The sequence below is a fragment of the Trachinotus anak genome, unplaced genomic scaffold (assembly GCF_046630095.1).
Source record: "Trachinotus anak isolate AG129_WGS33_773 ecotype Australia unplaced genomic scaffold, CSIRO_AGI_Tana_v1 ptg000039l, whole genome shotgun sequence".
Lineage (NCBI taxonomy): Eukaryota > Metazoa > Chordata > Actinopteri > Carangiformes > Carangidae > Trachinotus > Trachinotus anak.
This window is the reverse complement of record NW_027273890.1, coordinates 3,220,446-3,233,630: the sequence shown is the minus strand read 5'-3', so window position 1 is coordinate 3,233,630 and position 13,185 is coordinate 3,220,446. Positions and strand designations below refer to the sequence as shown.

Genomic DNA, 13,185 nt, shown 5'->3' with positions numbered 1-13,185 from the left:
AAATCCAGAGTTAAGAACTAGATTGTTGTGAATTGACACTATCCTATTGTGTTACTTTAAAAAAAAAACTTGGAAAACACTGAAAAGCTAAGTTGACCCTTGAATTAAGTTTATATACACCCCCTGACTTGTCTCCACACATCATAAATGACACTTAAAAGATGAAAGATTTAGTCAAGGATGTATCTTGAGGAGAGCACATTGGACATGAGTGTGAATTTATGCTTAATTAAACCAAAGTGTGTCAGAAAAGGCAGTAAAGGGTTGGTCATATGTAAGGAACACTCTGTTTTGTCATGTCTTGAAATATGTGTGTTGATTGTGACAGAGACAAGTACTGACACAGTTTTATGTTTGCTGGTGGTGAGGCCGACACACTAAAACTAAAATCATGTGCCCGATATGTGGGACATGGTTCATTCTTATGCCGGCGTTCAGCTGTTAAAACACCACCTGCAGGAATTCTTTGGCCATGAAAGGGTTAAGCCAGAGGCCCTGTGTCGCAGTAAATGGAGCCAAGAGCATGACTCGCAAGAAAAACAAAGACACAACAACCTCAGCGGCCAAACAAAGTACAAAAGGTCACTGAGGTAAAAACACCAACAGGATCAGAACGAGCAGGCAAAGAACAGAGCGCTGGAAAGCTGAGGCACATGACTCAAAGACAGTCTGACAGAGAGCAGGTGGGAGCAGGTGTGTCTGAATTAGGACGTTTCTAAATGCCTTTGTGATGTGTTGTCATCATGTCTGCAGCTCAGTTAACAAGATTCCTGGTACCAAAATGCAGCCTTCAACTAATATGAATTATTTTTCTATACATAGTTGTATAGAACTATGCTCTTCCTTCAAAGTTGTAAAAGTCTCTGTATGGTTTACTCTGTAACTTCACACTGTCTAACTCGGTAATTATTCCCCTGCCTGCCTGTTAGGTACTAAACAGACCGGATTACACTGCAGGGAGTGTGTGAAGAGTTAAATCTTTGCAAGAGTGCAGAGTGTGCATGTGTCCGGGAAGCAAAGAGCGTAGTAGCAGGGAGATCAGAATAAGCAAGATATGAGAGGAGATTCAGTGCATAGAAGCTAAAAGAGGCTAAAAGCAAAGGGATCAAATCGAACTCAGACAAGAGTGAAGGACAATAAAGAGGAGCTTGACAAAGGAGACTGTGGGAACAGAGGCTGGAGAAGGCAAAGAAAACAACTGATCAGAAAAAACCACCACCATGACATACCGAATGTTTGAGGGGAAGGATCATGCCTCCATTTATCACAAGTACCGCTTTACGCCTCCAGACGAGCTCAAGAACATTGTTCTTCAATACCTAGATAAAAAGGTAAGCTATGGCCAAATACACTGTAAATATACAATACATTCTGTTATCATAGTGCGTATGGAGTCCTGTAAGGAGCCGTTCCGCCTGTTCGCTGTGCACACTGAGATTGTATCAGAAAAAAAAGAGGTACAAAGTTCTACATATCTGTTAACATCCTCAGAAGGGACGGCCACATGTGCTGGCAGTGGATCTGGGATGTGGAACAGGCCAGAACTCTCGACTACTGGCACCACACTTCAGAGAAGTGGTGGGCATTGACGTCAGTGAGTGTCAGCTGGAGGAGGCCAAAGCTGTGCCGGGGAACCCCAACATCATGTACAGGTGAGCTGGAGTGTGGGAGCTTTTCTGTGAGAATGTGATTACTCTTTGAAAATAAAGCTTCATTTTCTGGCCATGCGTTAGATGAGAGGATCTGTACCACTCTGATATTTGTCTGTTAGGTGTAAAGCCAGAGCCAGCAGCCCGTTAGCTTAGCTTAGCACAAAGAGTGGAAATCAGAGGAAACAGCTAGACTCTATATGACAGTGATGAAATCTGCCAGCCAATAAACAGTCCCGCACATAACCCCTCTGTAAAACCACAGATTGATGTTTTTATAGATACTAGATAAACTGTCTGAATTACTGAGCTTTAGATGTTCCTTTCAGCCAGAACCTTGCTAGCTGTTTCCTCTTGTTTCCAGTCTCTATGCTAAGCTAAGCTAACAGTGTGCTGGCAGTAGCCTCATAGTTAGCATACTAGCATGTGTGGTATCAATCTTTTCATCTAACTCTCAGCAAGAGAGTTAGAAATTGTTTTCTAACTTTGTTTGACATTTCACGAAATGTCAAACAATTTCTAAAAGAATTTTGCAATATGATTATCATTGCACTTAACATTGCAAAGCTCCTTTGAGAATTTTACAGTACTGGAAAGCTTAAGAAACATATAAGTTAGCACCTGTCTGTTTGTATAGTTGTTATACAAGTTATACAATGGCTGTAAAGTTTTACCCACATTTCAGTATGTCAGTGACATGATGGACAAACTGCTGCTGCAACTGGTTTCTCATGAAGTTCAGCCTCCAAAGAGGAATATTGGGTGAAAGGTGGAGCAAACGCATCATAGAACTTCTGGTACAAGTATGATGAGTAAACTTTTTTCAGGGTGGATCTGTCTCTTGCACCTGCAGGGAGGGGACAGCAGAGGAGCTTCCGTTTGCTGATGGCTCTGTAGACCTGGTGACAGCAGCATCAGCGGCCCACTGGTTTGATCAGTCCAGATTCCTGGCTGAGGCAAGTCGGGTTCTGAAGCCCCGGGGCTGCATGGCTCTGCTGGGCTACAGTGATAATTCCACCAGGTTTCGATACCAGAACTGTGGAGAACGACTCGGCCGCATTTATGAAGAGGTGGGTGTAGAGGTGTGAAACCTTAACAGCAGCACCAACTTTTGTTGACACAGAGTGACATAATCACCAGTGTCTAAACACGGAGCTGGTAACAGATTGAAAAGGTGAAGCCACATAAATATAACAACATTCATTTTACAGACAGACACATTACACACAATACATGTATGCAATGTATGCAATACAATCGGTATGTACAGTTATGGGATAAAGCAGCAGTCGGCAGGGCTGCGAAAATCGCAAATGGCATTACACGCTGTGGGTGGAGCCAGAGGAGCCGGACTTTTTCCAAAATTACCTGGTTCATGCACTTCTGTCAGAATATAATGACAGATTCAGCAAATAAGACAAAAAACTGGTTACCTACTGAAGCTTTAATACTTAAATATTTACTGTATATTCATTCACTTCCAGGTGAAGCAGGAGCTGAGGCCACACACCAGCAGCCCAGTAGCTCTGTCTGAGGGTAAGCTGGAGGAGCTGTACGCTGCCATCCCTTTTCCAGACAAAGAGAGGTAAATACTACACATATGCCAAACCTGGGCACATCTCTGTGATAGCTTCAAACTATACCAATGTCTGCTGTCCATACAAAGATATTTGCAGTATTGAGCACCCTGTTATCCCCTTGCTTATAAAAGGCAGACAATAAAAAAAGCACCTGAGCTGAAATGAACTTGTTACCTGAGGTGTTCCACACTAACCTTGTTATTTAAAATACAGATGCACTTTCATTGTTTTTCTGTGCAATAACACATCAGTGTACTGTATTGATACAGGATTGAGAGTATTCGAGTCAAGTCTTTAATCCCAGTGAAGAATGTGGTGGGATTTATTGAGTCCTGGTCCATGTTCCAAGCTTACAGGAAGACAGACCCTCAGATTGCTTATGACCTGCTGCTCAACACACAGAGGAGGTAACATATACACACAAACACAAACACAAACATATTCAGAGAGAGATACCACACATGTGATTGTACATATATGTTATTATAATCCAACATTCATCCTTCACTAATCCATTTTGGGAATGTGTCTGAATGTTTTCCTGTGGTGCTGCACTGAGCAGTGAGCCAGATAATCTGCCTCTGTCCTGCCTCACAGGTTTCTGGAGGAGATGGGAGTCACGTCTCCTGACACTGAAATAGAGTGGGAGCTGGAGTATTTCTGTGTCCTGGCATCAAAACCACAATGATCATCACTGTAGCACAGGGTGTGTGTTTTTAGAGGGAGAGACACTTGTGTGTGTATGTGTGTGTTTTAGAGATGTTGCAATTTGCAATGTATGAACTTCAAATAATAAAATTCTGGATACATTAAGGAGCGTGCTTGTTGAATGTGGACATTTGTAAAACTCTCACTCTGTCATTTTCTTGTGTAGCTAATGCAGATTCTGTGACGAAAGGCTTATAACCTAATCTTTAACACGTTGCCTCTTGTCACAGGAAGGAATTTTAAGACCAGTTCACAGTGGATCTACCTGATCGTTTAGATATCTGTCAATAGATCATCTATTAATGACTTTATATCTTACCTATATTGTTTTTGAAAAGTAACATAAAATATGTTTAATTTTGCAGTGAAACTGCTACAACTGATCCCTCTCAGGCTGAACTCTGAAACATAACTTGTTTTGAAATTTAACATGCCTACCATTGTTGGTGCACAGAATGGGTGCTTAGATACTTTAATTCCAGTTGTTTTAGCCAAGCTCTTAAAAACATGTCATAGCTGGTGGCCCTTTATTTGTTATAACTGCCTCAGTGTGCCTTGTTTATTCTGTGCTCGCTCTCAGTAGGTTGAAGGCAGCTTGGCACTTTTTTTACTTGCAATGTGAATACAGTGAATGTGTGTGTGGTAGAGCTTTTTGTGTAGTAATTAAAAAGAGGAACAAATCTGCATCATAAAATTGAAGTCATACTGTGTGTTCATTAACAAATACTCAGTGATGAAGAGTGCCCCGATACCAGGACCCTGCAGATGAAGATTTTAGACACTTATAATGAACATAAATGAAACTGCCCAACATTATGTAAAATGGCTGTGTTAATGCAAACTCAAGTTGTTGTACTGACAAGGTTTTGCATTTATTATGCCCTCCCATCGTCCCCAATTGGTTCCTGGATTGGTTCCTTACTTTAATGACACTTATTGGTCCACTGCAGTTCCAAGGTGGAAATACGCAGTCATTGCGTTGACTTTTTATTTCGTTTTTGATACGTCTCGTATTATATATAAAAAACATCATATGGACATGTTAACAAGGTTAAAAACTAGTTTTTCATCAGCAGGGGTCTTTAATTTCTTATTTGCTATAAAAGAGGCATTTTCTGGCCAATTCTGAAAAATCTAATAATGAATCGATAAAGGTTTGCATGAAAATGCCATGAACTTGAACTGCAAAAGTAAAACAACAAACATCCAACTGATCATCACTATTATAAGTTAGTACAGGTGTGTTCTCAGGTGTAAAATCAGTGTAGAGTTATGATGGTAAAAATTTATTAAGAAGAGATAACATTTTCTTTTTCCTACAAGTAAGAAGTTTAAGTTTGTCTCACTTGGTCTGGTATGACCAGTAGCTGATGGTAGTTGCTGTGAGATAGATATTGCTCTGTTAGTGAGTTTCCTACTTGTGCTATTCTGTTAAACTTTGTTTGATATGTGCAGCAGTTCAATGGTTTCGTCACAAAAGTGAAAGGAGAATCGAACACAGCATCTGTGGTTTTTCCTTTTCGGTGTTCGACCCACTTTCAGTCACGTCCCCTAATGATGATGTCATTTAAAGTAATTGATACGAAACAGTACTGCGCCATTACCCTGCTACTGTCACTTGTTTCCCCGGTGTAGCAAAAGTTATTTAGTCAGTCACTTTAAGTAGTTTAACTTGCAATAGGGAAGATTTGCATATAAGATGTATTAATAATTATTTGTTAAAAGTAGTTTGTGCTTGGTTGGATGTTGATCAGAATGAGTTTGAGCTTACAGTAGGCCCTAATAATTATTCAGACACAGGAGCGTTAAACACACGATACTTGAGCTATATTATAGTTGTCCACATCATCATCATCGTCATCTGTGGGGGGGTTTCATAGGTTCTGACAGAAACACATACCATCACATGACCCATGAGCTGACCTGTACTCAAAGACCTTTAGCTTGACTTGGATTTACATTTTTCATGATTAGCATGGATTGCATTCAATTATTTAGCAATGTTATACATAAAAGAAGGTTGCACAGAAAAATGGTGAAAAAAAAGGTTGACACATTATGCAAGAAATAGTTGTGGAGCTGTCCCTTTAAACACCCTCATTATCAAACACACCACATACCGGTGGAAGTAACGGGACCTCCCAGTTCCCAGGCACCCCTCTGGTCCCCTCTTCTGTGTGATTTTCATGTGTGTGTATCTGACTGCTGGCAGAAAGGAAAACACAGTCAGTGTGGATGTTTGCTCCTCGTATCTGGTAAAACACATGCAGACAGATTCCTGTAATCTCTACAGAAACTTAGAATATATCTGCTCAGCGATGGCTTACCGTCTGTTTGAAGGCAAGCAGCACGCTGCTTCCTACTGGAAGTACAGGATCTCTCCATCAGATCATCTCATGCAACAGGTGCTGGACTTCCTGGAAAAGCAGGTAAGTGCACGGAGAGAAAGGATGCTGGCTCTGGTTAAAAGGATCTTTTACCAGATACAGAGGTTGAAACGAGTTTCTTTGTCAGTGGATGATGTCACAATAACAAGTGGCAATGTCAGATAACATTTGAAACGTTTTGTCAGAAAGGTCGTCCCTTTGAGCTGGCAGTGGACGTGGGTTGCGGCTCAGGACAGGGCACTCTGCTGCTGGCCAAACACTTTGCTTCTGTGGTGGGGACAGACGTGAGTCCTGCCCAGCTGGAAGTGGCTTTGCAGCATGCTAAAGAGCCAAACATCATGTATAAGTAAGCATGGATTTCTTTTTAAAGTCTGAAGATTTTACAAAAGACATAAACACAACAAGTGAAAGACATATTGTAGCCGTCTGAACCTACTTGAGTCTCTTATTAGATAATTTTTCTTGCAGCAAGATACATGTTTTTCCTTGATGATCAAGGAAGCTGGTAAGCTACATTGTTGAGTCTTGGCCAAAGTGGGAACAATGTGACCCTTGTCTGGCGAGTTTTGGTCACAGTATGAGGCCCATACTACTGAACAAATACATGGTCAACAGGATAGTTTGATCCTTTGGCTGGATCATAGGTAAAATACAAATAATTAAAAAATTATAACATAGAATATAGCAGTCATGCATCTGTGCATGTAATATAGCACAGACACAGACTGTGTTAACTTTACCCAGTGTCAGTGGGTCAGAACAACCCCACATCTTGGGCAGGTAGAGTTAATCCAATAATGCTTTGGTGCTGCATTGATCCAAACTGAATGAACTGTGATTTTTTTTGTGTGTAATTTAATCAAATCTAAGAATTCATGGTAACTTTGCATGTTATCAATCATTTTAACATTAATACATTTTGTTGTTGGGAATTTCTGTGCTGCCCCACATTCACTTCATTGAGGAGCGATAAATCTTTTGTGCAGTGCATGATGGGAACAGAGGCAGCAAGCAACAAGTTCATGATCAGTGAACTGTGACCTAGATGTTACGGTAAAAATAAGAGCAGTCATAGCAACTGTCAGCAGTTCTGCATCACTACCATGCATGTTGCATGCTTATGTTTGAGTTGTAAAATGTCAGATGGTCCAAATTCCTGTTTTTCTTTTGTTTGTTTTTGTTTTTTAATTTGTTCCATCTCTAGACAGTGTGTGGCTGAGGAGCTGCCGCTTGCTGACAGCTCAGTGGACCTGATGACGGCCATGTCTGCATTCCACTGGTTTGACAGACCACGCTTTCTCCAGGAGGCCCACAGAGTGCTGAAGCCCCGTGGCTGCTTGGCTCTGCTCAACTACACCGTCGACATGGAGCTCAGCTACCCCGACTGCTGCTCACATGAGCTGAACCAAGTCTGCAAGGAGGTAACCACAGAACATTCACCTGGGAGAGGTGACTGTGAATGTGCACTGACACACACTCACACACATCTGCAGAGATAAATACAGTATTATGTCATTTTATCATTAAACAGGTGTCAGGACATGTGATGAAGTAAACTGTGCATATACAGAGCACTTACTCAAGACTATGAAGGGATGCACTCACGGTGACCTAAAAGACTGCACTGTCAATACTGTTTCCAAATTATCTATAGGGGTCAATCCTGCTGGTACGACTACTTCAGGGAACCATTCATAGTCATGGACATGGCAGATTTTGATCTTCAGTTAGGGAGGATACCATTTAACAACTAAGCCATTTGTCATAACCTCTTCATATGTTTGCTTATACTGTAAGATCAGAGTCCTGTCCCAGGCACATGTGTACATTTCCCATCATGGCATGCAGCTTTATGAGCTGGCTGAGGAGACTAGAAGCCACAGAGGGCTGCAGGTATTAGTACCATATACCAGATTTCATTCAAATATGAGATGAAACCTGTACTTTTTTCCTCCTGTCAATTATGAATTAGGTCAATTATCTTTTTCATACTTAGAAAACTAGCAGTAAACTTGTTATAAAAGTGTATCAGCATCACTCACCTCCATAAACTTAAAAGGAGACTCCTTATTCAGTTCTGAAGGTGTAGGGGACACATGCATCATCCTCCCAGTCATCATCATCACCGTCATCATCATCATCATTCACATTGACTGTAGTGGATTCTCTGTTCAGAACAACAACACATGGCCTTGAGTCAACATAGACAACAGCACCATCTAGTGGATGTAGTTGGTAAAACATATCTCTTTGTCGTGTTCATTTCAGTTGGTAATATTTTTCGGCAAGATTTTGTGAGTGTTAAAACCTCTTTAAAGGTAACTGAATCCATCCCTGAATGAAACATGTCTGGTTCATGCTGTGAATCTTGCCACTAATGAGTTGACCTAATGGTGGTTTGATCAGTTTTATGCAGCCTTACAGCCGTACCGCAGTCCTCATCTTGGTCCCAGCTCTATTGAGTTATACCGGTTGGCGTATGAATCCCTCCCTTACCCTGACAAGGAGTGGTGAGTGACAGCATCTTTTTGTTTGGTAAATAATCTGTTTTTATACATTTGTGATATGCAAATTTACAAACCGAAGTCTTTTCTCATGTAAAAGTATTTTCTGACTTTTTAGGTCGCTCCAGTTTTTACCTCATAAACTCAGATTTCTCTTGTTCTTGAAAACACTGTGCTTTCCATTTTGTCTGTGAACCACTCTGCCATATTAAAGAGGCAAATCTCTGCACAATAAAGTCTTGAGAAAATATCAAAATATGTATTTGTCTTTTCTTTTTGTCCAGTTTAGAGAAAAAAAGTCACTTATTAGTATGTTTGATTTGTATGTGTGTGTTTACGTAGGCAAGAGTGTGTGTGGGTGAGACGGCTCATGCCTCTGTCCAGCTTCATGGGGTTGGTGGAGTCTTTCTCCAGTTATCAGGCTATGCTGAGAGATGACCCCCAGAAGGCCACCAACCTCTCCCAGGACATCTGTCAAAGGTAAATGCCGAATATATACAGCACAGTATACACATATCACACATGTGAGACAATGCTAATGTAAAAATATACGAATATTATTTTTACTATTATTATTATTGGAATAAATGAAGTATTTATTATCTTATCTTTTATCTTATCTTATGAATACAATTATTATCTGTTGTGGCCAATATGCAAAGTAATGAACGTGTAAAGAAGCTTGTTGGTTGCTTTTGATTATGGGCTATCAACACATGAAGGAAATTAATCCATGGAATGAATGTGATATAAAATAATGAATCCTTAAAACAGACATGTTGGAGAGGTAAAGTGTGTAACAGCGACGGTCTCTCAGTCCATGCTCCTCTCCTCAGGTTGATGTCCATAATGGGGGTGACCTCTGCAGACACAGAGGTGGTGGTGGCTGTGAAGTATTTCTACCTGCTGGCCTGCAAACCAGAGGAAGCCTGACTCCTGCCAGCACTCACAGAAACCTGCACTCTGTGTTTTGCCTGCAAATACCATTTAGGTAAAAAAGAATAGTTTGATATCTTTGGTGCTGGAAAGTTGCACGTACATGCACAGATTCACGCTTCAATATCTTTATCTCATGGTCCTCGTCTGTTTATGGTTCTGATACATTCACAGTTTATGTTTGTATTATATTAGTGATTCGTTTAAGTACACAAACAACCTTTGTGTGGAGCTTAGTACAGTGTTAACACTTGAATATTGTAAATAATCTGTTATCTGTAATTAGTGTTTTTCAGCAGAATGACTTCCCCACTGTGAACAAAGTGAACAAGTGTAATATTTGGAACAGTTGTTTTACAAATAACCACTAGAGGGAAGCATTTGATCAAAACTCTGCATACATTCTTCCTGGGACTGGTATATTTGCACGGGACTTCAAACAATCATATTCACTGACACTTACAGTATAATTTACCATCATGCAAACAAAGTGATATGGATGTTGAAGCCATGCTGCATATATTTTTTTCTATACAAAACTTAAAAAAATGATCCTCAGGAGTCTTTGAAGGGAAGCACGAGTCCTTTGGTGTCAGAGCTGAAACGGCTCTTTCTTCTTTCTGCTCCAAAGACAAGTCAGGCAGAGAATGTGACTCCTCATCATCCTGAGACATCTCCAGACTTCCTTTCTGAGTTTGAAGCTGAGTCCTTTGATAGTCAGTCTTGGTTTTTCTTCAGGCTGTCCTTCTGATGCCTCTGATCGTTGTCATCTTCAGGCGCCTGACAGACACTTCTAAACCAACATGTACACCAGAGGTCATAGTGTTCGCCTGTATCCGCTCTTTTATCTCCTGTTTACACCTACATTTAAAAGTGTAGTCTGCAAATATGGGTGAATAAACACTATTCATATGTGGAACCCATGAGCACGGACAAATCACCATCATCAGTGACAGACAGGCTCAGGTTGGGATAAGCTGAGGAGCCAGCTGTCTGTAGCTCTGTCACCTGGCGGGGGACCAGTACCACTAACCCCACTCTCTGTTTGCTGGAAGACACCACAGAGTGGAAAACATGCAGTCACTCCAAATAATTTTCAGTGACCTCCAATGATCTCTGTACGTAGAGGAAAGTTGCACCTGATGACTCATAAATCTTCTCTGATTTATTTCCAGGCGTGACACTGACCCAAATCTGAAAAAAGTATCTGAAAATATCAGATATCATGCTTTTTTTTCCTGGTTATGTTATTGTAGATTTGTGCTAAAACTCTAAGAATCTGAAGATATCCTTTTTATGTTCTTGCAAGAATCTGTATCATTCATATCATTCATATCACTGTATCTTGAGATTTTTTTGATGTGACATCTTACGGTGCTGTGATCAGAACGTGTCAAGTCATGTTCAGTGCTGCCATTTTTTTAGAAACCCATCTCTCAGTTAAAGTATCAGCATGGCTGCTGATGATGTGCACATAAGATTTTGCTCTCATGTCTTTGTTGTCTTTCTATGGTGTCTTCATTTGCAGATTTGTTTGTGCGTATCCAATAAGTTTTGCAATCATTTTGTACGGTATCTGCATTTGATTTTTTTTTTTTAAACAGAGGGTCCAGCAGAAATATATCATTTTAGCATCTATAATCAAGATTTATATAGTAACAGTGTATGAAATGAAATGACCTGTAAAAAAAAACGCTATGAAATATGACTATAATGTGAAAGGGGTTGCCTGGAGTGATGAACCTTATAGCAGATTTACTGTAAGTCATCTGTACTGAAGACATAGCAAGGCTATTGGTCTCCAAGACTTTGTAGTTGTATTTGTTTGGTGAAACCAACAGAATCATAGATCAAAATGAATAATTTTGTATTACAATTACTGTTACAATGTTTTCACTTTACAATGACAGAGAAAAAGTTATGGTCCACACTGTAAGTATTTGGACAGATGCATGTTCTTTTGTTCTTCAGGCTCTGAGCTTCAGCGCATTCAATTTGAAATAAAATAATGGCTCCTGCATTTACAGAACCAAGTCTTACATTTAAAATAAGTAGGTTTCAATTATAATAGAAGATTGGAATTAATATAGAAGGAACTGCGTGGGAGATTCAGCCCTTTTAGCACAAAGTGACGTAATTGCAATTAATTGGACACTTAATGTTTCCTGGACAGCTGTGAGTTGTTCCAACATCAGTTCAAGCACAAAAGAGCTCATGTGTTATTCACAAGTGGCAACTCACTGTGACGTCACCTATTGCTTTGTGAGCTGCTGTTTTGAAGCCTTGAGTTTGTAATTTGTCAGTTGCCATCTTGGTTTTTGAGACCAGAAGAGACCATATTTGGACGAGAAGGTGGAGCTGAGGAGGAGTGAGGGCTGGATCTGACGCCGTGTGTGGTACAGTCTGTCAATCACACGGTAGCCCCGCCCTAATGCAGACCCTGCTTTATCATCTATTTTCCTCTAAATGGACCATAATTTAAAAAGAGAACATCATGTTGTATTGAAGAAGACTTGAAACTAGAGATTGAGACCAAAAACTCATTAGGAAAACATTTACTGAGGTAATAAATCAAGTGAGCAGTAGAGACTTTTTCTCATACACTTCAATACAATCAGACTTCTTTTTGAAAGTTGAAAGTTACCATTTAGATTGAGGTAGAGTTGTCTGTATATATGAGGAGTAAAGAGGTGACTGTGCATAATAATGAGGCTAAAAAAAGTCTAAAAAAGCAGCTGTGGACAGAAAAACTAGGACAAACAATCTCATAGACAGAGGAGCACAAGTATCGTGGATGACTGTAAATTCATTTGCATGCTGAAGAAAACATTTATGACTGCACAGCGAATCAAGGATGTAAGTTAATGGACTTGGCACACTGACAGTGATGATTTCATAGGGTTCACAGGATGAATGCAGAGGTATACAGGAGCATTCTGTGTTCAGGTTCAGGCAAATGCATCAAAACTCATTGGATGATATTTCCTGACTCAGCTGGAGGACCATCCCAAACATAAAGCCAAAACAACTTTGGCTGCACCACTTCACCCTGAACTTTTAGTTTAATAATGATTGATTGCAAATGGAAACTGAGGCTAAATGCAACTGTTCCAAGTTTTCACTTGAGAAACACATGGCACCATCTAATGCAAATCTGAGCCCTCCTTTCTGTCTGTTGCTGCAGCTGTAGCTGTAAGCTTCACCTTCAGGTCACGTCTCTCAAACATGGTGCAATTGTCTGGAAGATTATTGATGGAAAACATGAGCTTTCCATCCTGTGACACCGCAGGACTCTACTGTGACTCTTAAAACTGCTCAAAAAACTCAGCAGCAGCACTCAGCTTCCAGTGATTTATTTTTATTGATCTGTTTTTGAAATGTTTTTTCACAACAGGATACTCCCTATCAGTGTCTCTAATCT

At 40.3% G+C, this 13,185-nt stretch overlaps 2 protein-coding genes across 3 annotated transcripts; both read left to right on the top strand.

Annotated features, from left to right (window-relative positions):
* The first annotated feature begins 561 nt into the window (after positions 1-561).
* LOC139614927 (putative methyltransferase DDB_G0268948) lies at positions 562-4,046 on the top strand. Of its 2 annotated transcripts, none has more exons than XM_071472615.1 (7): positions 562-693; positions 930-1,331; positions 1,492-1,652; positions 2,503-2,719; positions 3,134-3,234; positions 3,499-3,636; positions 3,827-4,046. In XM_071472615.1, exons 2-7 carry the CDS (start codon positions 1,221-1,223, stop codon positions 3,915-3,917), a joined length of 819 nt encoding a protein of 272 aa, XP_071328716.1. In that variant the 5' UTR covers positions 562-693; positions 930-1,220; the 3' UTR covers positions 3,918-4,046. The 2 variants fall into 2 exon arrangements, with proteins under 2 accessions (XP_071328716.1, XP_071328717.1); XM_071472616.1 differs by having other exon boundaries at positions 668-683.
* Positions 4,047-6,065: 2,019 nt separating this feature from the next.
* Positions 6,066-11,792, top strand: LOC139614981 (putative methyltransferase DDB_G0268948). Its single transcript, XM_071472706.1, has 6 exons — positions 6,066-6,366; positions 6,510-6,670; positions 7,529-7,745; positions 8,731-8,834; positions 9,171-9,308; positions 9,665-11,792. Exons 1-6 carry the CDS (start codon positions 6,124-6,126, stop codon positions 9,759-9,761), a joined length of 960 nt encoding a protein of 319 aa, XP_071328807.1. The 5' UTR covers positions 6,066-6,123; the 3' UTR covers positions 9,762-11,792.
* The last annotated feature ends 1,393 nt before the right edge of the window (positions 11,793-13,185 follow it).